The 25,619-nt window shown below is 60.3% G+C and overlaps 2 protein-coding genes across 7 annotated transcripts in view; both read left to right on the forward strand.

Moving 5' to 3' along the window:
* Window positions 1-25,619, forward strand: part of Macrod1 (mono-ADP ribosylhydrolase 1) — a 136,167-nt gene that overhangs the window by 6,014 nt on the left and 104,534 nt on the right. For all 6 annotated transcript variants that reach the window (XM_077798016.1, XM_026414406.2, XM_077798017.1 and 3 more), the window contains exons 2-3: window positions 3,356-3,457; window positions 4,068-4,184. In XM_077798016.1, the coding sequence (XP_077654142.1) occupies window positions 3,356-3,457; window positions 4,068-4,184 (219 nt within the window). The remainder of the gene's footprint in view (window positions 1-3,355; window positions 3,458-4,067; window positions 4,185-25,619) is intronic.
* Window positions 13,557-13,940, forward strand: LOC144254524 (translation machinery-associated protein 7). Its single transcript, XM_077797812.1, has one exon. It carries the CDS (start codon window positions 13,590-13,592, stop codon window positions 13,782-13,784), a length of 195 nt encoding a protein of 64 aa, XP_077653938.1. The 5' UTR covers window positions 13,557-13,589; the 3' UTR covers window positions 13,785-13,940.

The following is a 25,619-nucleotide window of genomic DNA, read 5'->3' on the forward strand; positions in this document are numbered from 1 at the left end:
AAAAGTGAGGGGATGATGTGGAGTTGGGGGACCAGCTGGGGACGGAGCCAGGGTGTGGCGGTGGGGTCGGCCCCAGGGGCGTCAAGGGGATAAATCTAACAGGCTCGTAGCTGGATGGGATCTGGGGTAAGAGGAAGGGGAGGGAAAGACCTTTGGGCCCAAGGAAGGAAGCGGGAGAGGAGAGCTGTGAGAAAGCACGGGTTTGGGGAAGGAGTAGAGTTCTGCTTTGCCGATGTGACTTTAAGGGGTGAGAGCAGCCAGGGCCTGGGGAGGGCCCAGGAGTCAGGAGGGGCTGGAGGTGTGGGAAGAGGGGCCGGATCCCTGGAGATAATGTGGGGGCCTAGGGAGGTGCGGGTTGAAAGAGGAGGTGAGGCAAAGGGGAGATTTTCTGTCCATAGGAGGACACGTGGCAGGTGACCTTGACCTTGATCTTTCTTTGAATATATTTTTTAGTTGTTGATGGAACTTTATTTTTTTATTTTTATGTGGTGCTGAGGATCGACCCCAGGGCCTCACACCTGCTAGGCAAGTGCTCCTCCACTGAGCCTCAACCCCGGCCTGACGTTTGATCTTTTTAAATTTTCCCTGTGCTAGGAATGCACCCAGGGTCCTGTGCATGCTAGGCAAGTGCTGTACCTCCCAGCTCCTCCCCAGCCTGACCTTCATCCTGATGGGGACCCCCCTGGGTGGGCTTAGGGGAGTGTGGGAGGGCCCAGGGGAGCTGCCAGGGCTGGAAGGCAGCTGGGAGGAAGGACCTTCATGCCTGGTGACCCGAGGGAGGGAGGACGAGGTGCTGGCAGGTGGTGATTCCAGCTTGGTGAGGGCGGAGGCGGCATCTGATGGCCGCCTATTTTCTGTGGCTGGAGCAGGAGTAGGGGAGCTGGCTGGGGAAAGCAGCTGGAGGTCTGGGCAGAAGGTGCTGGAGGGGGGAGCTCAGGAATTTGCAGGACCTTCTGCTTGGAGGTGAGGATTTCCTCCAGTGATCTGCAGCTCCTGGGGACGGAGCAGAGAAGCTGGATCACTTCCTTCCAGAAGATTCCCTGTTCTCCCCTTTTTCTCAGTCAGACTCTGAACCTCACCTTGCCTTGCGCCCCTGGGCCGGATGCTCAATAAATATTTATTAACTGATCTGCATTCAAACTGCCAGCGAGGGACAGAGCCTGGCTCAAGGCCAGCCTCTCCTCTAGGACCTTCCTTGCCCTCAGTGGTGCCACCTGCCAGCCAGCAGACCCGCCTTTCACTGGGTACCGTGCTAGCCCAGCCCACTTCTCATTGGATGCTAGAGGCGACTCTCCAGACCCCCCCCCTCGCCCCGGGGTTTCCTTTGTGAGTTCATAGTCTTGCCTTGTTGCCCAGCTGCTCTCAAACTACAGGCCTCCAGCGATTGTGCTGCTCAGCCTCCGGAGTTCCTGGGCTGCAGCTGTGCTCCACCGTGCCACACCCTGGTTTTAGAGAAGAGGGCCTTGGAGGCTTCAAGCCCAGAGGGTTGCTTGAGCTCCTTCAGCCTCAGTGGACCCCCCACGCTAAGAAAGGGGCAAGTGGGAGCCCTGGAGGCTTCTCAGTCTGCTGCCATGTGTGCCCTGGGGGAGGGCAGTCCTTTGAGAATGGGGTGCAGGAGGATGAGTGTGAGGGACGCTGAGGTGGAGGGGCCTTTCTGTCCCCTTAGAAAGAATGAAGAGGGGGCTGGGGCTGGGGCACAGTGGTAGAGCACTGGCCTAGCGTGCACAAGGTCCTGGGGATTACTGGGGAGTAAGTAATCCCCCTAAATTGGGGGCACACTTTGCAGTCTGCCATGGCATCGCTGGGATGGGGTCAGAGCTTAATAAGCCTTGGGGGCTCTGCAGCTGATCAACCTTCATGCCTGCCCCGCCTCTCCTCCGTGTTCCCCAGGCCCCAGGGTTCTGTTACCCCGTCTCCTGCCCATCCCTTTGCAGCACATCTCAGGGTTTGAGTTGCTTGATTGTGTGATGCCTGCCTCAGCCTCAGGGTCCCCGGCTGGATTTTAGATCCACAGGGTCACTTCTGCCACATTTTGCATATCCCCAGGGCCCAATCTGATGTTGTAGGTGCCCAGTAAATGCTTGTGGAAGGGGCCAGGAAGTGGCTGCCAGAAAGTGTGGCTCTGGCACGGGCCACCGGTAGGCAGTGTGGGGGTTCTGCCGGCCTGAACCGCAATCCCACCACAGCTGTGAGCAGACTCAGAACCCAGCCTCTCTGTGACTTATGTCAGGCCACGCTCTTGGCATCCTGGGGGTGTTGTCACCAGAGCCACCAGTGGGCGGATGAGGAGACAGACAGAGGCTTGGATGGATGGACTAGATGGCCTTGGCAGAGAGAGGGCATTCCCTGGGGGACCCGCCTGTCTGTTGAACACCTGCTCCCCGCCATTTCCATGGAAGCTTCCAGGAGGCTACCATCCCTCTTTCAGCACCTCGTCTAATTGCTGCCCCCTCCTACCTATTTTCTGATGCTTTTTGACTTCCTCGATGTGGTCTTTTGCCCGGAGTAGTGATTCCACCCCACCCCCAACCCCGCAGGCAGGCAGAGGGGCTGCTCCATCAGGAGGCCGGGCTGGGCCGAGCCTGGGTGTGCAGGCGTCCTGCGGCCGGCAGGAGGAGCCCGTGAGCTGCGAGCAGGGACCCGCGCTGCCCCGCAGAGAAGCCCGGAGCTGGGCTCTGGGTTTTCTGCCTGGTGTGGCCACAGGGATGGCCCAGCCCAGGAGGCGGGGCTGCAGCAGGGGACCCACCCCGCTGACCCGGGATCCCTGAGTAGGTGGGGCCCTGGCCCCCACTCACTAGCTCTGTGACCAGGGGTGGCCTCCCCACTCCCTAGGCCCAGTGTCCTAATCTGTAGAATGGGCAAAAATCCGTGGGGTGCCCTCAGTCAGTGCTGGGGGGATGTTGACAACAGGTGCCAGATCTGCTTGGTTCTGTGGCACTTTGAGGACAGTTCTCCTGCCATTCCCAAGTCATGATGTTGAGGTGACCTTGGTAAGGTAACAGAGGGTGCCCACCTCCTGGCTTACCTGTGAGGTGGCAATTATTCTGCTAGGGAAGTTTTAATCCTCATCTGCAAATGAGGGAATGAGGGACCCGCAGAGATGGGGACACGGCTGGAAAGTGGCCACACTGAATTCTGAACTGAGAGGTCCCAGGTGTCCGAACAGTCCCTCAGCCTCCCCTGCCTCAGTTTCCCACTTGGAATTAAGAGATTGGGGCAGGATGTTCTGGGGACTCTCGGACACTCAGCCCTAGGATGTGCCCTCCCCACTGGCTGTGGGAAGGACAGCCTGGCGGGCGAGAGTGCCCTGGACTGCCCCCCCTGACTCTCCTCCCTGCCCGCCCCGCCCCTGCAGCCTTCCTGAAGGGCCTGAGTGACAAGCAGAGGGAGGAACATTACTTCTGCAGAGACTTCATCCGGCTGAAGAAGATCCCGACGTGGAAGGAGACGGCGAAAGGTAGGCCCTGCCACGGCCGGCCTGGTGCCCTTGGGCTGTGGCCCCTTCCAGCGTGTGGCCTGGGAGAGTCATGCAGATGAGAAGCAGCCGATGGCATGGACCGGTGGAGGCTTGCTGTGTGTGGGACTCTGCCGGTGGGTGTCACCTCACTTAATGATTACACAGCCTGAGACCAGTTTAGTTTTTATTCCCACGACACCACTAGGAAGCCAGCCCCAGGCCATATAAGCCACCTGCCCTTGATTACTTGGCTGTCGGGAGCCAGGTTTGAAGCTTGCTTGCCTTGGGGGGGGTGGGCTGGTGAGCTCCCGGACTCTGCGAATGCTGGCCTGGTAACCGGTAATCTGGGACAGGTCACTTATCCCACCTACACCTCAGTTTCCACATCTGTGAAGTGGGGGTGGGCGGCACGATGTACCTGCTCACGGTGTCATGAGAGGCCACAAGACCTTGTGTTGCATCCTCACTCAGGGTGGGATGTCATCGCCAGCATCAGTGGTCACCATGCTGCAAACTGCCACAGTGGGGCTGCACCTGACCTGTGGGCCCTGCCTTGGTCACTCTGCAGGGGGCCTCCCTGTGACCCCTGTGGCTCCTACCTATATTCCAGGGGTGGCGGCAAAGGTGGAGGAGCCCAAGTTCAAGAAGGACAAGCAGCTCAATGAGAAGATCTCCTTGTTCCGTGGTGACATCACCAAGCTGGAGGTGGATGCCATCGTCAACGCCGGTGAGTGACTGGTCAGAGACCTGGTGGCTGCCTAGCCTTCGCTCTGGTCTGCTGGGCTGGACGCGGGTGGGCGCCACCTGGCTCCACAGAGGCTCCCGATGGGGCGAGGAGGGCTGCTGGCGCCGCCGGAGCGCAGCGCGTCGGCCCCTTGGGCTCCTCTTCCCTTGAAACCCTGACCCACTGTGTCGGGGGCGCCTCGCTCGCAGGGCCGCCTCGCAGCTCCGAAAGCCATTAGCGGCTGGCGAAGGGAGAGAGCCGGGCTGGAACGGTGCCGGGCGGCCCTGCCAGGAAGGCCGAGGCCCAGCCGGTCGTCCCGGGTGGGGGCTGCAGCCGCCCCCTCCTCTGCGTGGCCGCCCTGCCCCCTGCGGCCGGGCAGGTGAGGGAGCTGGGAGCGGGTGGAGAGGCCTCCCGCGGCCCCTGGCAGCCCTCCAGCGCTTGGAAACGCGAGCTGCTGGCTTCCTGGTGTCCCTCGCCTCTTGCTGGCGTGGCAGTTTATTGTGATGATACAGAGGCGGGAGGCGGGAGGGAGGAAGGTGCCGCTCCTCTGCCCGGCCCTACCGTCTGGCTGAGTCGAAGGGCTCTGGGAAAGGACCCCGGTGCTCAGGAGTGGGGCGCCAAGGGCAGGCCAAGCCCCGCAGGTGCCGGGGTGCTTCCCGGGGCAGGTGTGCTGCACCCCAGCGCTGGACGCCGGCTCCCTCTCTCGGCATCAGAGGAGGGCACCTCTTAGAGCTGGTGGCACCAGGGCAGGCCTTCTTGGTTTGGGCTCCAAGTGGTGAAGACCCTTGCCCCACCCATGCAGGTCCAGGACAGCCCGGGGTTCTGGAATCTCCTCCCTCTCACCGCTGGGCTTGACCTCAGTGCCAGAGAGGGGGCCAGTGGGTTGCGTTGAGTGGTCCCAGTCCTCCTTAGGTGACGGGGCTTGCAGGGTTCAGGCAGAGGGGGCTGCTCATTGTGTCCCCGGCCTCCCTGTCCGGTCTGCAGTGTTTCCCGCAGTGGCATTGCTCAGCTGTCTCCCTATGGGGTCTGTGGAACTGCTCTGTCCCTGCACATGGCCTGGTGGGTGCACAGGTGACAAGTCACACACAGGCAGGAGTTCCCACTCGGAGTGGCTGGTGGGGAGAGCTGGAAGGTCTTTGTTACTGCCGGTGGTTTTGGTGTATCTCCCTTGGGCCACTTGCCCTTGGTGGGTGGCAGCAAGGACTGTGAGTCTGTCTAGGCAGACAGAACTCAGACAGCCACTTCTGGGTTGGCAGATGTCCTGGAGGCCCAGGGAAGAAGAGCAAGGTCTTGTGCCCGGAGGGGCTGGGCTGACCCTGGGGGTGATCATGAAGGTCATGGGGCTGCCCAGTCATTGGCGAGGGTGCAGGAGGGGCCCTCTGGTCCTCTTCCTGCTGAGTTGTGGTGACCTGAGGGAGACACTCTCATGAGCTCCTTCCCAGCCCACCGGTGGACGGCTGTGTTGTGGACCACAGAGGAGGACCCTGGCGGGTATCAGCAAGATGCAGATGGAGCGGGCTGGGGGCTCTGGAGGCTACAGGCATGATTAATGGCCCTTCCTAAGTGCCCTGTGACTGGCCAGGCTGGGTGCAGCAGCTTGTCAGCTGCTCATGAGAAGCATCCACCGCTGGCTGCATCTCGCTGCCCGGGGCTGGGGCGAGGGTCGTAGCTGCACAAGGGGATGGTAGGGGGGCACCCATGCCGTGGGTGTGTGGTGTGTGCCAGCTCACACTGCTCCATCGAGGCCCTTGGCATCATCCTGAGCACCATCCCTGTCCCTAGGATGCCAGGCACTTTGCACTGCCTCCCTCCGCGGCAGGTGATGGGCTTCCATCTCCCTCTGCTTGCCTCAGTTTACCCCACCCTGTTGGCCTGTTTTCCTGGGATCTCCTTTTTCTAGTCTCAGCCAAGAGGACCTAGAACTTGTCCTGGAACCACGGGGACTGGCTGAAGCAGGCCTTGGACATGGGTTCTCCTCCAGAGCCTGGGTGCGGGGTGTCCTGGCAGCCGCGGCCCTGGTCAGACCTGCGGGGGTGGGGGGGGTCCTCCGTCTCCGGGTCCTGGCGCTGTGGCTCCGCCCGGCGCGCCGCCCGCCAGGGGGCAGCAGAGCTCGCGGCTCCGGCCAAGCCCATCAATCAGCCTGTTTATTAGCGGAATAAAAGTCGTCGGCAACGCGGGGCTTTTCGGGGCTGCATAAATCTGCGTCTGTGCCTCGTGAAACCCATATGTGCTTAATTCATATGTAAAGTTTCAAGCAGGAAGAGAATACGTGTCCATTAAATTCTATTTGACTTGATTATAATCATTAGCCGTGAATAATTGCTTCTCAGCGCCGACCGCGGAGCCACCACAATAGGCAAAAGGAGACAGCGATTATCTCGGGTGGGAATTTTTAAGTCTTTATTTTTGAAGCCATGGGCAGTGCTGGCCCTGCGGGTGTCGGTGGCCCCCGGGATGGTGTGGGTGTGGGCTGGCGGGGCCTGGAGATCTGGATAGAGCTTCTGGATTTTGTGCGGAGGGGTCTCTCTTTGTCCCTGCTACCAGATGGGGAGGGGTGTCACTGGCTGGGTCTGGCTCAGGGACCCTGTAGGGGAGGCATGGGGGGCTGCGAGGGAAAGGGGGATGGGGACTCCTAGGCTGTGGGCTTCTCCCTCTGTCTAGGGCCCTGGGGGCTTGCAGAGGGGACACCGTGCCCCTCCCACTTCAGGGGGGGAGGGGGGACAGAGGCTCCACCCATAGGCCCCTTGCAGACTTTGGAAAGGGGACTGTTTCCCACTGGCCACCTGGCATCCCAAGCCCAGCACTGGTTTTCACCCCACTTTATTGGTATGTGTGCTGCTGTGGGGGGCATGATGGTGGATGGGGGGTTTGTACATGAGAGAGAGCTATGCCAGGTGGTACGCAGTAGGGGTGAGGGGGCAGAGAACAGAGTGGGGTATCTGGTGGGTGGCAGGGCTTGAGGTCGCAGGAGCATACTTGGGGACAGACCTTCCAAGTCTGTGCAACAGTCACACCTCTGCCCTCCCCACGGGCTGGTGGCCAAGGCCACTTGCTAGGGCAGTGCCTGGGAGAGTCTCAGGCTCCTGCCATCTGTGCCCGCCACGGCTCCTGCCCATGGGGGCATGCCACATCCATCTTAATTAAATTGGGCTGCCGTGCTGGCAAGATAAGCAGGGAGGCCCTCACCCACCCCGTTCTCGATTGCCTTCTTCTCCGGCTTGGCCTGTGACCCCAGCACTGTGCCCTAGGGGAGCTCAGGTCTGGGGGTCTCCATCCTGGGAGCCCATGGTGTCTGTTTTGGCCCTAGGGCCATGACCTTGGCCCAGCTGTCTCCACGCCTGGAGCCTCTGCCTCCCAGGCCTGTGCCAGGCCCCTGTTCCTGACAGACAGCTACGGCCCAGGCAGGAAATGTCTGGGGCACACAGACCCCCATTCTTGGTCAACCCAGGGGTCTGGCTCTCCAGTTTGGGCCTCGGGGACACAATGGGCAACACAGAGTGAAAGTGATGCTTTGTGTAAAGACACAGGGGTCTTCCCCTTCAAAGCAGTCCCAGCCCAGCGCCCTCCCTGAGAGTGCCAGAGTGCTGCTGTCCGTGCAGAGGCCGGGTGGGCTGGAACCCCAGCTCTCCTGCTGGCCCCTGCCCCTCAGAGCCTCATCTGAAGAATGGCGTCCAGCTGGGCGCAGTGTGCCTGTAATCCCGGCAGCCTGGGAGGCTGAGGCAGGAGGATCACAGGTTCAACCAGCCTCAGCAGCCTAGTGAGGCCCTAAATAACTCAGTGAGGCCCTGTTTCAAAATAAAAAAAATATAGGCTCAGTGGTTAAGTGCCCCTGGGTTCAATCTGCGGTACAAAAAAAAAGAATGGCACCCCGCCAGCCCCACGCCAGGGTGGGTGGGAGGATGACGTGTGGGCCCAGCCTGGGAGCCCGGGTAGATTAATACTGGGGCAGTCGGGCCAGAGCAACTAAGTAGAAGATAATGTGAAAAAGCCCTGGAGGGAGGTCTGAATCAAGTGCCTCGTGCTGCTGCAGGGACCAATTAATTCTTAAGGAGGTGGCCGGAGGCGAGGCGGGTCGGGGAGGTCTTTGTGGGGTCTGGGCACCGGGCTGGCGGGCGAAGATCCGGTGGGAAGCTGCATTTCACCGTGAGGAGTGGCGCTCGGCGCCTCCAGCCTGGGCTCCTGCAGCCCTGCAGCCCTCATCGGCCCAGGCTCTCCCAGCCCTGGCTTATCCCCCTGCTGCCCAGAGGGGGGGAGCCCGCGCGTCAGGAGGCCGGGACCACCGAGTGGCCACCAAGCAGCCACCGAGCGGCCCCGCCCCTGCTCCCAGCTGTCCCCTGGCCGCTGCTGCTGGAGTGGTGATTTAGAGACCGCCTTGATGGACTGGCAGGCAGGGGGGCCGCAGGGACGCGACTGCCTGGTGGGAAGTGATCTGACGCTAAACTGTCGCCGTAAATCGCTTTATCTGTCACTTCAGATTTAAATGTGTTTGCTGAGGCTTGCCGGCCGGCCGCGAGGCAGCGGAACCCTCCGGCAGCAAGCGAGGGCGGCACAGGCCAGAGTGGCAGGCGCGTGGCCGGCCGCGATGGGGCGGTACTAGCAGCTCCTGATCCTGCTGGGCCCTGGCTGCCTCCTCCAGGGACACCCAGCACAGAGAGGGGACGGCCAGGCAGGTCCTCGTTGCCGAGGGGTGGGCAGGGTCACCCCATGTGGGTATTCAAGCTGAGGAGCATGGGGAGAGCCATGACATGCCCCACCTGGGCAGGTGACAACCAGAATTGTGAGTGGTGGCCTTTGTCCATTTATTCAGCAAGTCTCCAAGTCACACTCAACCCCTAATCCCAACCCCTGCCTGCATGGACGGGGGCAATCCTGAAGGCTGCCTGGAGGAGGGGGCACTTGAGTTGGAGTGCAGGCTGAGAGGAACACTGGCAAGGACATTCCAGGGGAGAGAGGGAGAGCACTGGCCAGGGTAGGTGGGTGGGGTGCTGTGGGCCAGCTCTGAGGGGTTCGGCCTGTGCTGTGGCCAGGTCTTGAGTTGGGGGCACTTGGTCAGTGGTGCTGTGGGCATTTCCCTTGGGCTCCAGCCTGGGAGTGCGTGAGAGTGAGGACAGGAGCCCAGAAGTTGGGGGAAGATCTCCTCCAGGCCTCGGCTGCGTTCACTCCCTGTCCTGTAGCAGCCAGGAAACTGAGGCTCAGAGATGGGAAGCAGCTTGCCCAAGGTTACACAGCTAAATGGTGGCAGAGCTGGATGAAGACTTTCCAGATCCCAGAAGCCACAGGAGCTGGTTTTCTGGCTGGAAGTTTGCTTCCCAGAGTGGGCGTGTCCTTCCTGGCCTCACAGCTGGGAAGGTGAGGGGGACTGATGTTTGTCCTGAGAACTAAACTAACATCTGGGGCTTGTTGGGGCTCGTTGACCCCATGAGGCCTCATGGTGGGCTCCAGCCGCCCAGTTGTCCTGTGTTCCAAGTCCCCATCCTGGTGTGTACCATGGACCCGCAGGGCTGGGCTGCCTGTCACCTGCCTGTCTCTGAGTGTCTCTGTGCAGCGGTTGCCCTCCATTGCCCACATGGCCTGTTCTTGAGGCTGGGACGAACATGCCCCCCATTTTGCAGACTAGGAGGCTGAGACCCTCTGCAGGGTCACCGCACTGGTCTTGGATCTGGGGCTTTAGCGGGGAGCGGCCGGCTCTGCTTTTACAGCAGCCCCCACCCAGGTCCAGTCTGGGAGCAAGGGGCAGAGAGGATGGAGAGGCAGTTGGGGGGCCTGGGGTCCAGGTGGCCCCCCTCCCCACATTAAAAAGCCCTGGACATCCAGGTACCGCCAGGACCTCGCTTGCACCGCTGCGGGCGGCGGGCGGCTCACCCCGCAAGGTCGACCGTGGTTACATAAATTCATAAATGATGGATCTCCTGAATTATTGAGATGCCCTCCTGGGCTTGCAGGGCCTGGTCCAGTGAGCCGAGCCTTGTCCGGTGGGCGGGACTTGGAAGGACCCTGAAGGTCCTGGCACCCCAAGGTCTTCCGCCATGCCTCCTGTGCGTTGGCCAGAGCCTCCTGCTGCCCCCAGGGAATGGGAGAGGGACTCGGGTCCTGGACGCGGGAACCCTGTCCTGGATTTCAGTACATGTTTTGTTGAATGACTGAGTGAGTAAGTGCTTCTGGGAGTTGGGTCAGGTGGCACAGGGACTACAAGAACCAGTGACCTGCTGTGGGACCCCTTTCTGCTTCCGCTCAGCCCTCTGTCCACCCCGCTGGCCAGAGGGTACTGACTGATTCACAAATGAGGATGGTGGTGGACATTTAAGGGCCCTCCCGTGGATCCTGGACCTCTGTGGGCCTCTGTGGGTGCGAGGTTTAGTAAGACGCAGCGCCTGCCTTCAAGGCACCTACAGGCCTGGGGAGAAAGACAGGACAGGAACTGGAGCCCAGAGAGGGACATGACCTGCGCAGGGTCACACAGCAGGCACAGCAGAGCCTGAGCCCAGACTCTCCAGACTCTTGACTCTCGGCTCTGGGCCACTCTCTGTCCCTTTTCTCCTCGTCATGGTCACTCGTGTCAGAATGCGTGTCCGGGGCTCATCCCACCATGGAGTGGCCTCCTGCTCCTGCATGAGCTGAGGCCCCCCAAGGCGTTCTGTCTAGCTCCCCCCACCCCTGTCCTTGAGGCCACCTGGCCTCAGCGCCCGCACCTGTGCTACGCCTGCCCGTGTCCCTGACGTGCTGTCCGAGCACTGAGCTGAGCAGGCCTGAGCCGGGGGATGTATGTGTTTTGAAATTAATGGGGACCATTAAATCGGCCAAGCATGAGAAGGGCTGGCGCTGCAGCCTTGGCGCGCTCTCCTGGAGGGACCTGCTCTCCTGGAGGGACCCGCAGAGCTGGGCACAGGGCTGCCCGGCGGCCTCAGGACTCCCCACGAGGCTGTGGCTTGCCTGCCTGTTTAAGAGATGGGCACCCTGTCCCTAGATGAAAAGGTCTGGCCACAGCCGCAGGTGGCAGCCAGGGCCCCTCGCCCCGGGCTGTGTGCAGGGACATTGGTAGATGGGTTGAACTGAATCTTCCCGCCAGACCTCTAGGGTGGGCTCTTGCACACTCCAGACCCTGATCCCGCTTCCTGGGTGAGTCCTGGGCTGGCCTCAGGGACACAGCACAAGCTGATTCAGGGGATCCCGCCCCTGGCTCCTCACCTCCTATGTGGTCTGTTGGGTCTCCGTAGTGGGACACCTTGTAATTTGGACTTGGAGACTTGGGTACAAGTCCTAGCTTCACTGTGTACTAGCTGTGTGACCTTGGTCAAGTCACTGAATCTCTCTGAGCCTCATCTTTCTTCTCGGTAAAATAGAGACAAGCGTGCCCCAGGGAGGACGCATACCTGGAGTTGTTTGGTGGGCGCTATCCTTGCAGGCCTCAGGTGGCCTGGGCTGTGGCTGCTCATGAGACAGAATAGAGCTAAAATCCGGTTCTGCCACCAACTTGCACCAGTCCTGTCTTCCCGGGTCCACCTGCCAGCCTGCTGACGCTGGGTCTGGTCCCTGCGGGAGCCCCGGGTGCCTGCGCTGTGTGTCCTCGGAACAGCCAGCGCGGGCAGGGGCTACAGACTCGCTAGGTTTGGGGACCCTGGGGTGGCCGCGGCCCGCGGGTTCTGCTGCTCTGTCGCTGGCGCGCAGGGAGAGGCCCTGCTATTTATATCCAGGCGGAGGCCGCGGGCGGAGGCCAGCAGGGCGCGGAGTGGGGCCGCGGGGGCGGAGACGGCGGGGGCGGCCCTTCCCCGGCAGCCAGGCCGCCCGCGGCATGACGCCCCCTCCCAGCAGCCACAGGTGGCCCCTGCGCCGTCCTGTCCCTCCGCCCCACCTCCCCCTCTGGACACTGCCATCGCCCGGAGAAGGAGCGCGGCGCACGTGGCCCCGCTGCCAGCCGTCCCCGCGGCGTCCCCGCTGTTAGCATTGCCGCCTGGCTGTGTTTCACCATCAAACGCCACGTCCCTTTTGAAGAGCGAGAGCCACCTTGCTGCGGATGTGGAGGAGAAGCAGGAACATGAAAACCTACGGAGCAAATGGCCCAGAATTGACATTTGCTGCGGGAGCTCGGCGGCGAGGATTGTCACCGGAGCTAAATCCTGCGGCGGCAGCGGGAGGCAGCCTCCCCCGGAGGCTCAGACCGGCATTTGGCTGGGAGGGGGCCTGGCCGGGCCCTGGGGAGGGAATTCTGCGGGTCAGCTGGCTACCTCCCTGTCGGTGACCTGGACTCAGCCTGTTCTCTTCTTAATAAAGAGGCGGGAGCCACCCTGGTGCCAGGGAGGGCTGCTGGGACCCGAGGCTCTGGGGTGGGAGGGTGGCCTGTCAGGGTCCGACAGGACTCAGCTGGGTTCAAGTCCTGCCCTGGCCACTGCGAGCCCTTGTGACCTTGGGCAGGAGAGCCTTCCTCCTGAGCCTCAGTTTCCTCCTCTGTGAGCCGCGGAGTGAGCCCTCCCCGAGGTGCTGACAGGCTGTAGGCGGTGCCTGGGACGCCTGACAGGTGGTTGGAGCTCAATAAATGGTGACTGCTGTTACCGAGGAAGTGGGCGTGTGAGCTACCATTGATTTAAAAAAAAAAATATTTAACCTACTGGTTCCCACTGAAAAATAAGTACAATAGAACCAAGAATCCTTAAACAGGAACAAAAAGAACCAGACCAGGCTGGGATGCAGCTCCGTGGCAGCACAGCAACCAAGCCACACAGAGGGCTCTGACTTAGGCATTTATTGATTGACTCACATTTTTGGTGCTGGGCATGAAACCCAGGGGTGTTCTACCTCTCAGCTACATCCCCAGTCCTTTTATTTTTGATTTTCAGATGGGGGTCTCGCTAAGTTGCTGAAGCTGGTCTTGAACTTGAGATCCTCCTGCCTCGGCCTCTCAGGCCTGTGCTACCACACCTGATGGAGCATCTCTTTAGAATGTGCCCTGTCCTCTTGGCCATAACTGCAGCCCTTCAGCCTCCTCTTGCCTGGTTCCTGGTCTTGACCTTCTCTCAGCCCTACAGCCTGCTGCTTGAAGCTGGCGTCTGGTCTACCCAGGGACCATGGCTCATGCCTGCCTTGTAGTCTATGCTCCTGGGAGCTGCTTGGGGCTGCTTGGTTACTGGCACCCTACCCTGGCTCCAGCCCAGATGACACTTCAAAACTAGAGTGAGTCTGAGCATGATGGTATCTGCTTTTACTGTCCAGACACCAGGGAGGCTGAGGCAGGAGGATTACTCCAGTTTGAGACCAGCCTGGATAATGTGGTAAGACTCTGTCTTAAAAAAAATCTAAAAAAGGAGCTGGGGTTGTGACTAGCATGTGTGAGGCCCTGGGTTTCATCCTTACCACCAAATAAAAGTGAATAAATAGGGTTTAGGAACAAGGTCTGGGGAAGGGGCGGCAGGCGCCATGTCCGGCCGGGAAGGTGGCAAGAAGAAGCCCCTGAAACAACCTAAGAAGCAGGCCAAGGAGATGGATGAGGAAGATAAGGCTTTCAAACAGAAACAAAAAGAGGAGCAGAAGAAACTTGAGGAGCTAAAAGCAAAGGCCGCGGGGAAGGGCCCCCTGGCCACAGGTGGAATTAAGAAATCTGGCAAAAAGTAAGCCGATTCTTGTGCCTGAAATGATGGTGACCGTTGATTCCATTCCTATTTAAACATCTGGATCCCCGCTGTAACATCTTTTGCCACCTATAGCTAGAATGAAGTGTTATGTTGGAGTCTGTTGTAAATTTAATAAACTTTTGTAAAATAATAATAATACACACACACAAAAAAAAAAAAAAAAAAAAAAAAAAAAAAAAAAAAAAAAAAAAAAAAAGTGAATAAATAAAGTGCCAGGTATTGTGTCCAATTACAACTGAATATATATATATATATATAAACAGACTGAGCAAGTTTATTCCAACTGAATATGAGATGCAGCTTTGAGCTTCCTAGCAGCCATTATAAAAAGGGAAACAGCTGGGCCCAATGGCACAAGCTGGTAATCCCAGGCCCTGGGGAGACTGAGACAGGAAGATTGCAAGTTCTAGCAAGACTCTGTCTCACAAATAAAGAAAAGGGGGGCTGTGGTTGTAGCTCAGTGGCAGAGCGCTTGCCTAGCATGGTTTAGTCTCTGATACCAAAAAAGAAAAAAAAAAATACCCCACGAAACAGGAATTTTGGTTTCGTAACTCCAAACTTGGAAGCCGATTTAGATTTTATATTAATATTAATGCTTCTTTCTCGTTCTACCCTGTACCTTTTTCTTCACTCTCCTTCTGCGTGTGTGTGTTGCTAGGGATGGAGCCCACTGTCATCTTCTCCAGAGACCCCCCCCTCCCTGCCATGTGGCTTCGCTCCAGCCCCCGAGGCCCTTCTGCCCTGTCGCGTGCTGCTGTGTGGTGTCCACTGTCTGGTCTGGTGGCGCAGCCTGGCCTCTGGGCCTCTTGTCCTGCGCAGGCCCAGGCCCATGGGGCCTGCGGCTGCGGCTTCTCTCAGATGAGCCCGTGACTAATAAGGGCTGCCCCCAGGGGGGCCGGCAAAATCTTTCCCTCCTTAATATCAGAGTTTAAAAATGTGTCACCATCGATTTGAGGGAAAGACTTGTTCCTGCTGAGAAAAGCGGCCTGGAGATTCGTCTCGCCTTAGGAGTCACAGGCAGCTGCATAAATTCCAGCCCACGGGGCTCCCCGGCCAACGCCAGCCTCGGGCCCTGCCCGCTGCTCCAGGTTGGCACCCGCTCCCCACCCTGCTCCCGGGGCATCTGGGTGGAAGCCCCTTCCCCTGGCTTCTCTCCACCTCCCTGCAGCTGAGCAAGAGGCTGAGCTCCCGCCAAGGCCATGCCATAGGGTGTTTTGATTGCAGATGGGGAGGGGAGTGACTTTTGGGCATGGGCCCCTAGAAGCCATCTGTGTGTCCCCCCTGGTCTGGGGCACTCCCTAGTCCTCCCTAGTCCTGTGGGTTGCACAGTAGATCTGTCCTTCCGGCAGGGTTTTTAGTCCCAGGTAACTTCTGATTTTGTGGCATCTTTTCCCTGAAGGGCCTCTTGGGGCCTTTTGGTCCATCCCCCTGCCTCCAGGTGGGCGCTCCCCCCTGGCATGGCCTGTCTTTTGTGCCCTGTCCTCAGGTGGAGCCCAGCCCCTGTCCTGCAGCTTCGGGAAGTGTCCTTGCTGTCTTTCTGGCTGCTGTGGGCCCTGGCCACACGTGCGGAGTCTGGACACTTCTGAGCCTGGGACAACCAGCGTGGTGACCTGGAGGTGGCTGCTGTTCCTTCTGCTGTCCCTGTTGGGAGGCTGTGGCGTAGGGACCTGCAGTGACGTGTCTGGGATCCAGTCTTTCCACTGTTTCCGGGCCCTGTGATGGCTCAGGAGGAGTGGGCCTTGAGGGAACCTCTCTGGGTGTCCTCCTGGTTAGTGGCTGGGTCACAGCCCAGGATGGGGGGTTTGGAGACAGCTAAGCTTTCCAGATCCCTACAAAGGCCCCATCCCCCTCCTGCCATTAAGAGGTCATGGTGACTGCTTTGGCGGTCATCACCAGAGCGTGGCGGGAGCAAGACGAGAGCTTGGCTGCCCAGGACACCCACTGGGCCGCCCTCAGCCTGGGTGGCCTCCTGCTCCCGCTGCAGCAGAGGTGACCTTGGCCAGCACCAAGGCCGTGGTCTGTGGCCTGGTCCTGGAGGCTGCCCCAGGGTCCTGCAGAGAGCTTAGTGGAGGAGGTCCCGGGGGTGGCCCAGGGTTGCCAGCGGCCCCTTTCCTCCCGAGGAGCCATGGAGCCGGGGACGGGGGGCAGGGAAGGGCTAAGCAGGCAGTTTGCAGTCTTCTGGCTGCCGTGGGCCGGGAACAGGTGCGGAGCGGTCATTGACCACCTGGTGTAGGGAAGTCTGCAGGCCAGCCCTGCGAGCCACCCCCAGCTGCAGAAAGGGCCTCCCGAGGACTCTGGGAGAGGAGGGGCTGTATGTTCCCTGTCTCCCTAAATGTGATGGCTTTTATGGGCTTTGGAAATCAGTTTTATGGTCTGCGTTGCTTGTCCACTGAAATGTGGAACGTGCTGGCGAGGAGGTGAACTCAGGGATGATCTGGGCCTTGAAAGGTCCTTAGGCTGAGGGCAGGGGGCAGGGCTCCAGTGTGACACCCCCAGGCCAAGGTCACTCCTTAGGAACCATCATAACTGGGGCTGGGGACAGGAAAAGACGTGCCAGGACTGAGGCAGGGGCGGGATTGTGGTGGAGCCTGGGCCTGAGGCCTTGGGGACCCGTGCCTCTTGTGGGGTGGTCCCCACTGGACTGGCAGGTACGGTGGAAGTCTTTCCATCCTCCTCGATGCCTGTCGTGCCAACCAGCTCCCCTTGGGTGCCGTCCTGGGCGCCCCGCCAGCCACTGGCAGTGTAGACCTCTCAGTGTGAGTGAAAGCAGCCCCGCTGGGTTCCGCCGGGCGGACGCAGGCCTGGCCGGGGCTCCCCCCACAGGAGGGGCTCCGTCTTCTGGCCCAGTTGGCCCGAGGGGAGCCAGGAGGGGACAGCTGGGGCAGGGGCATCCAGACACCTGCACGCATCTTCCTCCTTTTCCTGGGACCAAGGACCCTCCAGGGAGGACCCCAGGCCCCCAGGAGAAGGCTGCTTCTCTCCTCCCCTCTGAATATGCGAAGAGCTCCTACAAATCAATAAGAAAAATGGGTGAAAGATCTGGACGGGCAGTTCCCGGTAGGAGGAAAACTAATGGCCAGTAAATAAGCACAGGGAGCAGAGCTCCCCGCGTCAGGAAGAGGCTAATTAAGTAAGGGCCATCATTCTTCACCCGCCAGGAGGCGGGCACTGGGGGTGTCCATGGGGCAGGTGGGGGGCAGGGGGGATTGGGTCCCTTCTTGGGGGTTCCTGCCCAGTGGCACCCACCAAATGGGCACATGGAGGTGCTCCCAAGTGCTCGCTCTAAGACAGCACATAGAAGTCCTCTCTGCTGGCAGGAGGGCCTTTCCTGTCCCCTCTGCCGCCTTCGCTTCCCCCACTGCACGGGCCACCACCACAGATGCTCCAGCAGGTCGAGCTCCAGGTCACCACCGTCCCGCTCCCTTGCTCTGGGGTCCACTCGCTCCCCTGGCTGTGGCTGGGCTCCTCTGGGGCCTGGCTTTCAAGGGAGGGGAGTGCTGCTTCCTTCTTCTGCTGTGTCACTGGATGGCTGGGACATTGCCGTGCTCAGGGACAACAGATGGAAACGAGACCCTGGAGTTGGGTGGCTCAGGCTCTTATGGCTTCTGCAAACACGCCTCTGGTCCTCGAGTGGGGGACGGCGTCACCTTGGCTGTGACCTCACCCTCTGCGTGTCCCACTCACACCATCTGGCCTCGGTGCCCCTCCTGCCTTTTCTGGTGCCTTCCCTTCCTCCCTCCCCCATTCTGGCCGCGTCTCAAACTGCACATTCTTGCTCACTTCCACAGGTTTCGGGGGTGATGCCCACCTCCAGCCTCCGTGGCCAGCTCTCGCCGTCCTCTAGGTCCTGGCTGAGAAGCCGTCTCCAGGAACCTGTCTGGAGCTGGCTGCGGTGTCCCTCTTGGGTGTCCCCTCATCCCACAGGTGCTGCTGCTTCGAAGGGGAGCAGGGGAGATGGCCGGGCACCCTGGTGTGCTACACGGTCGCGAGCAGTGGTCCAGCCCTGGAAGTGGACCCATCAGGGCGTCAGGGTCAGGGAGCCGGGTGGAGCACGTCAGACTCTGGGGAGGGAGGATATGGGCCTGCGGCAGGGCTGCTCCTCTCCGCCAGCTGGTCCAGACTCCCTTATCTGCAGAGCCCAGAGTGGCCCAACCACAGCGGAGCTGCCTTTGATGCGGAGCTCAAGGGGAGAGCGCGAGGAGCACTTCACACGGCTGCGGTCCTGGGGAATCTGGGTCTCTGAGTCCTTGAATCATCCTCGGCCCACCCACCCACCCAAGTGGGAACCAGTCAGCAGGAGAGCACGCGGGCCGGGAGCTTAGCTCCAGGGGTCCTGGCAGCCTCCTCCCTTGGCTCCTCCCATCCGCGTCCTCCTTCCCCTGAGGCCCACCCTGGCCCTTGCTGCATCTTTCCTTCTAGGCCCCCAGACAGAGGTAGGGCCACCTTCCTTCCTGCATTCAGAAATATGGAATGATCAAACCCATTCCCGGCCACTAACTAGGGCTCACCCTCTATGGGGACAACAGGGTACAGTCCCCGCAGTAAGTGATTAGCAAGAAGGCTTCCTGCAGGGCAAGGGGAGGAGCCTGGACAGCCAGGTTCCAGCGCCAACCTCTTTCTTTTTTTCATGTATATATATTTTTGTGGTGCTGGGGATTGAACCCAGGGCCTTATGCATGTGAGGCGAGCACTTTACCAACTGAGCTATATCCCCAGCCCCTCTAAATATTTTTATTAGTTGGTGAACTTTTATTTGTTTGTATGTGGTGCTGAGAATCAAACCCGGTGCCTCACCCGTGCTAGGCAAGCGCTGTACCACTGAGCCACACCCCCAGCCACAGCGCCAACCTCTTGATGCTGCAGCGTTGAGCAAGCTGCTTAGGTCCTAGGTGTGGGCCTTGGTTTGCACCCTTTAAAATGGGAATAAGCGCAGGACGTGGTGGCACAGGCCTCTAATTCCAGCAACTCGGGAGGCTGAGGCAGGAGGATCACGAGTTCAAGGCCAGACTGAGCAACTTAGCAAGGCTCTAAGCAACAAGTTGAGACCCTGTCTCTAAATGAACCATAAAAAAGGGCCTGGGGTGTGGCTCAGGGGTTAAGCACCCCTGGGTCTAATCCCTGCCTGTGCCAGCCTGTCGTGAGGACAGGTCATGTGACAGATGCCTGGCACCTGGCACCGTGGATCACGCTGCCTTGCCTCTCACAGATGGGTACCCCTTTAGGAAATCCCCCCTAATTATGAAGTTACAGATCTGAGTGGTCACACGGGGGAGAAGCACATTCATTAGGAGACCAGGCGCATAGCCTGGGCCGTGCCAAGTGTCTCTCCGCGCCAGCTTCCTGAAGACCGCGGTCTCCATAGAGCACATCTCCGAATCTTCCTGGTGGCGGCTTCCATCTGCCAAACACCCAGCAGCCTCTGGCTGGGGAGGGCCTGCGTGGGGGACAGTCCCTCCCTGGAGACTGCCCTGCAGTCCTTCACCCGAGGCTTGTAATCTCAGCTTTAAAGAGGACTCGGATCCCGTCCTCCTGCCCGCTCCATGACTAATCCATTCGCCAGGGCCTGGATCCAAGAGAAAGCTAATTAAAGAATTTCTGCTCTTGGCTCAGCCTGAACTTTGAAGATTCCCCTTGGTCTTCCTGGAGTCTCTGGAAACAGGTGGGGAAAGGGGGTGTTGGAAAGGGCGTCCGATGAGCCCCGAGCCTCCTAATAGTCTTAATCCCCCTAAGCCAGCAGGCATCCAGCAGCTTTCCGCCTGCACCGCTGAGAAAGGGCTGGGGCTCCGGGAGGACTCGCGCTGCTGCCCACCCAGCGCCCCAGACCCCGGGGTCCCTGTTCCCTGCTCTCTGAGAACAGGAGGCCGTGCTTCCCCACAGTTACGGCGCGGCAGTGAAGTGGGGTGGGGTCCTGAACCCCAAGGCTTGGCATGCCCAGGGCCACCGAGATGACTGGCAGGCCACAGATGCTTGGTGAAGCTGGGCTCTCACTCCGTGCCCCTCGGCTCCAGGGTCCTCCACCTCTAGGACTTTTTCTTTCACCAACCAGGAATATTTGTTCTGCACTCACGGGTGGAACCTGTGCTCCATGGGTTTGGGGTCCTGGGAGTCCCCTGGGCTGCTGTGTCCCCTGTCTGAGTAGCGCTTGGTGTAGAGCAGTTGTCCAATAAAGACTTTACTTTGGGGTGCTGGGGATTAGACCAGGGTCTTGGGCATGGAGAACTCCTCCCCAGCCCCTACATTGACCCCGTGGCTGGTGGCCAGGTACTTTCCTCACAGAGCTCACCTTCTTGCCGCCTTCAGAAAATGTCCCAAGGCCAGGCATTGTGGCCCAGGCCCGTAATTCCTGTGGCTCAGAAGGCTGAGGCAGGAGGATCACGAGTTCACAGCCAGCCTCAGCAACGTAGGGAGGCGCTCAGCAACTCAGTGAGACCCTGTCTCTACATAAGATACAAAATAGGGCTGGGGCTGGGGCTCCGTGGTCCAGTGCCCCTGAGTTCAATCCCCGGTACAAAAAGAAGAAAATGTCCTGATGATCTTTGCCTCCAAATGTGGGCAGGCTGCGTGTCTTAGGGGCTGCCCTTCCCGTCGCTCTGAGCTTTGACCAAGCCTGGTGTAACCCTGGGGAGGGTCATGGTGTCTGCTGCTGCCGTGGCCCTGCCCTCACCCCAGTTTCCCTGGCAGTGCCCGGGCAGGGGGCATGTGGACCTGCAGTTCTCCTTGCAGCGGCTCCCCCGGTACTTGTCTGCATCATGGAAATAAAAATGATAAAAACCTGCCACTGAATTCTGGGTGGCAGTGAATTACTTAACACCTGAAACAGGTTGAAATGTGGCCACTGTGGCTTTTAATAAGCCGTCTCCCGTGCAGCCGCTTCCGCGAGGAGCCGGCAGGGTCTCTTCCCGAGGCGTAATTTCATTGCGTCCCAGGCTTGGCAGCAGTGCAAATAAGATTTCACTTCCCCTGTAAATCTCCGAGGGGGGAGCGGGATCTCATCCGTGCTGTCAGTTAGCGCTGGAGAGAGCCTGTTTACTTTGCCGTAGGAGGAGAGGGCCCTTCAGAGAGGCTGGACGTGGAGGCCAGCAGGGAGGTGGCCGTGTCAGCCCTGGAAGATGATGTGTGTGGAGGTGGCCGCCATGCCGGCTCGGGGAGCAGGCTTTATTTGGGGTGCCTGAAAGTGGAGAGGCCCACGCCACCCAGACCTCCTGGGTCAGAGGTGGGGGGCTGGCTGGGTGGCCTCGGTGCAGCTAGGACCTTCCTAAGCAGGATGCCAAGAATCAGCCTTAGAACTTGGGTGCGGGGCTGTGGCTCTGGGTGTCAGACCCTTCCCGGGCCTAGTCACCTCATCTCCAGGATGCGTGGTGCAGCCAGAGGCCCCTCCTGGGAAGGGGGGACAGGAGAAGGGAAGCTTTTGGAACCCAGTGGTAGCCAGGTGGGAGCAGGGCTCAGGGGCAGGAGGACAGCCTCGAGGGCCCTCCTTAGAACTGGGACTCTGGGTGGAACCGGTGGAGCTGGACACAGGAAGCAACAGCCCTGGGCCTTGGGGTGCCCCGCGGCTGTGGGGCAGCCATTGGAGGTCTTACCCGCCCCTGCCCTTAACTTCAGCAGTAAACGAAGCTGAGACTTCTTTGGGCAGGGCAGGTCCTGGAGCTGCAGGGCTGGAGGGGCCTCTCCTGGCATCCGCCTACAGACAAGGTTGGGGGTCTCCAGGGCCAGTGAGTCCCCTGCACTGCCCCAGCACTCATGTCCATCTCCCATCCCCTGTGCGCACTGGAGAGGGCCAGCTCTGCTTGCTCTCCTGTGAGCACAGGGGTCCCACTGCCTCTCAGACCCCCAACTCCTCTTCAGAACAGGCTGGTTACCTTTGGGTGTCCAGAAGGCAGGCACTAAAACCTGAGATGCCCGCTCCCACCCCCCCCCCCAGTCCTCCCAGAGCCTCAGGCTCAGGCCAGCCTGGACCTGGGCCGTGGCGGGGTGTTTGGGGAGTAGCCCTCATCCTGTTCAGATGCTGCCCGCCTGTGCCAGCCCCTGGGGCACTCGGTGCCCTCTGTGAGGGGCACTGCTTGGCTCCAGGCTCTGTCTGGGGGCCCCAAATGCTCCCTAAACCCTGGAGCGGGGCCTGCACTCAGGAACCGTCGTCCGGCGTCTCATAGAGCCTGTGGACAGCGCAGGGTTGGTGGCGTGGAGATCTGCAGAGGACAGCCGGGGCGGCCTCTGGGCCCTCGGGTGTGGGCTCCTGGGCTGAGGAATCCCCCTCCCCCCCTGACAGCGGTGGGGACAGCGGTTACCAAGCACACCCTGACAGAGGGGGAAACAGGTCCCGGAGGGTGAGGAACAGGTGGAATGGTGGGTCCAGTCCAGTTCTGAGGGACCCCAGGGCCCGCGTGCAGGAGCGCGGGGACACAACCCAGTGGTTTCCAAAGGCTGAGGATGGCGAACCCTTTCTAGGCAGAACCTCTGTCAGCTCTAGGGCCTGAGGAACACAGTTTGGGAACACCGCCCTTCTGCCCTGGCTTGGGGAGCTCCTCAGGTGCCCCCTGGGTTGTGGCACTGCTGTGGGGGAGGGGGCCGGACCATCCCTGGGGTGGGGGTGGGGGTAAAATGGAAGCAGTTATGGAGACCCTGGGATGGCCAAGGGCAGTGGTACTTGGAAAGTTGTCCTCACACATCTGCCAGGAGGGGGCTGCCACTGGCCAAAAGGGGTGGCTGGGCCGGGTCAGAGCCTTCCAGAAGGAGGAGATTGGACGCACCCTCCTGCCCTGCCCAGGCACGGAGCTGGTCTTCTCCGTTGCTCTCGCGTCCTCCGCATCCTTGGAGACATTTTCAATGCCACCCCGACTCCCCAGAGAAGCCCCTGCCCGCCAGGGTGGTCCCACCTGCCCTTCCGTGAGGCGGGGTGATGCCTCATCCCGGCCCCAGAACACAGCAGGTCCTCAGTGGCTCTCTTCTGGCCGTGTGTTAGAACCATCCCTTGCAGCCCCAGGGAACGTGCCTCAGGTGGGGAAGCAGGGTGGCCCTCCTGAGCGGCCACTGAGCCTCTCCTAGGGAGAAGCTGGATGTGCCCTTCCCGGGAAGTCCCCCTGCCTGCTGCTCTCTGCAGTGGCCTCCCCTGGTTGGCTCTGGCCCCCAGCGCGACGGGACGGGAGTGGGGGGGCTGAGGACATCTGTGGGGCCAGAGAGCTGGGGCCACCCACCCACCACGCACATGGAGAATCACAGCTTCTTGGGAACAGGAGGAAGACACTCATTAACCCCTGTCCAGACAGAGACCAGATCTAAGGCAGAGGTAATGGGTTTTTATTTTATGTTAAATTTCGCAGAAACTGTTCTCATGAATAACAACCTCCCCCCCCCCAACCTTTCGGGTGTGAGATACACAGATAAGACTACAAGAGTTGAGTGCAGCGGACACCTCCGGGGGGCAAGGGCATCTGGGGGATGAACCCAGGCTGGTGTTCACTGGGGCAGCTTATTGCATGTGTCCCCAAATGCCTAGACGGCTCTCTTATCTGGGTGCCCACACGGTGGCTGGAGCCTCTTAGGGGATAATCCACAGCTTTGATTAATACATCTCCACGTGGAGACCCTCCCCGAGTCTGCGTCTAGCTGTCAGTCCACCCTGCATGGCTGCTTTAAGACACTTCTGGTGTCACCCGGCCCCCCAGGGTACAGCCGGGCTCCACAGTCCCATTTTCTCTCTTCCTGCAGCAGAACCTTAGTTCGATTCCCATATTTCCAGGGAACTGAGTAACCCCAGCGTCTCCCTCCTGCTTGGTGGACCCCCTCTGTGCCAGGTGACCCCTGGCAGCAGAACTGACCCCCGGGGTGCGGCCTGGGGAGGGCCGTGGACCGCTGAGACCATGTGCATCACAGACCCCCAGCCCCGGGCGCACCGGGCTGTGGAACCGAGAGTGAGCAACTGTGGTGACTGTAAAAGTTAAATCTTTCTATTTATTTCAAGAAAGGACAAGGAGGTGGACCTGGGCATCTTATATGAAAACAGACAAACAGAAAATAGGACCAAGTAGTTAAATCACATTCATCTCAACATTGAAGTTCAAGGCACCTACAGGAAGGAGGCCCAAGGGCTGTTCGCAGTGCACTTTGGTTGTGTTGTCGCGGTGGTGGGTGGGTGGCGGTTTTCTGGAAACCCCTGTCTGGTGGTGGGGTTGGGAGTGAGGCAGGCGGGCACCAGGCCAGGCACGGCTGGGCCTTGAGGAACCAGGCCTGGTCAGCCAGCCGGGTCGGACGGCAGCAGGCAGCAGCGGGGGCGGTGCCATCGCTCAGACCCCCCGAGAGCGCTTTGCCCTTCAGAGAAAGAGAAAAAAGAGAAGGAGCGTGCAGCCAGGGGGCCGTGGGGCTGGTCCTACAGGTAGGAAGGCCAGGGGTCGGGGAAGCCGGGCCCGCTGGTGCAGGGACCCTGGGACGACAGAAGAGGCCCCGGCCCAGACTCAGGAGGGACCAGTCTGTCCAGCCGTGCCCCGTGCCAGCAGCCCACCGTTGTAGCAGGGGGCCTGTCCTGTTCAGCAGGGTCGGGCGACCCTCCCGGGCCCTTTCTCCCCTTCAGACCTCAGGGAAGGGCTTACCCTGGCACACTCAGGAGGCTTCTCGTGCCCAGCAGGCAAGGAGGTGCTGAGGGTGGCTGGTAGACACTCACTCTGCAGCTGCCTGGGGGTTGGGGTCCTTTGGCCTCCCTGCTCACACCTGCCTGGTGGCTCCAACAAGCAGAATCACATAAACCACTGTCTCCCGCGAGCCTGTGACCACAGCCCGCTACCTCCCGGCCTTCAACATCATCTCTCCCTACTTCTCTCTCTCTCTCTCTCAGATGACAAGGATCCAGTGCCCAGGCCTCCCCACAGTTCTTAGCCTCTTTTAGGAGCTGGAAGACAGCAGGGTCCCCATCTGTGCCCTTGAACCTGCCCGGGATGCCCTGTGGGCTTCTCCGCCGAGGCTGCTGGCAGGCGGCTGTGCTGGGTTATGGGGGAATATCTAAGGCTACTTTCAGGGTTGTGTGTGTGTGTGTGTGTGTGTGTGTGTGTGTGTGTGTGTGACTTCCTCCTTGGGGCCCAGAACCTTTGGAGAAAGGGACTAGTCGTGAGGGGTGGTCTGGAACATGCCAGCACGTCTTCCATCTGGGCAGGTGGGAGCTACCCAGAACCCCTGGCTCTGGGGAGATGAGCCGGGCACCCCAGGTCCACCGTGGCTTTGATTGTCGGTCATGTCCTGTCTGGGTCTGACGGGTTCCTTTAGGTGGGCTGCAGGGTGCGGGTTCTTGGCCGGGGTGGCGGGCCCTCTGCTGCTGTACTGCCTCCAGGCAGGGCAAGGCTTGGAGAAGAGAACCTGAGTCACCCACGAGGCCTTGCTGGATCTCACGAATCCACGGCTCCTCCTCAGGCTCAGCCTGGAGATGTGCAAGATCCTCGGCAGAGTGGGGCGAGCTGCTTCCAAGAGAAGTGCCCGGATGAGCCACTCTCCATGCCAGGCCACCAGAGCAGCAGGTGTAGGACAAGAGGAGCCTGTTGGTGGCTGACATTCAGGCCTCGCGTGCGGAGCCAAGGGGGCAGGCGGGAGGAGGACGTGAGAGGAGCCTGCAGGAGCAGGAGCGTTCAGTTGCTGGGAAGAAAGGATTTCCGGCGCTCCCCTGTGCCAGGCACTGCGTGGCCTCTGTGAGCTCCTGAGGGCAAGGGGCTTGCACTCAGACCCTGCTGGGGAGCAAGGGGACCTGGTCTCTCACCCATTGGCCATCCCAGTGGGAACTGTAGGGATTGAGGCCGGGGAGCAAAGACCTTCCTGCAAGGACCCCCTGGGTGGGGGT

Source organism: Urocitellus parryii, chromosome 4, assembly GCF_045843805.1.
Source record: "Urocitellus parryii isolate mUroPar1 chromosome 4, mUroPar1.hap1, whole genome shotgun sequence".
In the NCBI taxonomy this organism is placed as follows: domain Eukaryota; kingdom Metazoa; phylum Chordata; class Mammalia; order Rodentia; family Sciuridae; genus Urocitellus; species Urocitellus parryii.

Bases quoted from the DNA above. Each gene is read 5' to 3' on its own strand.
- LOC144254524 (XM_077797812.1), top strand. From the start codon at position 13,590: ATGTCCGGCCGGGAAGGTGGCAAGAAGAAGCCCCTGAAACAACCTAAG.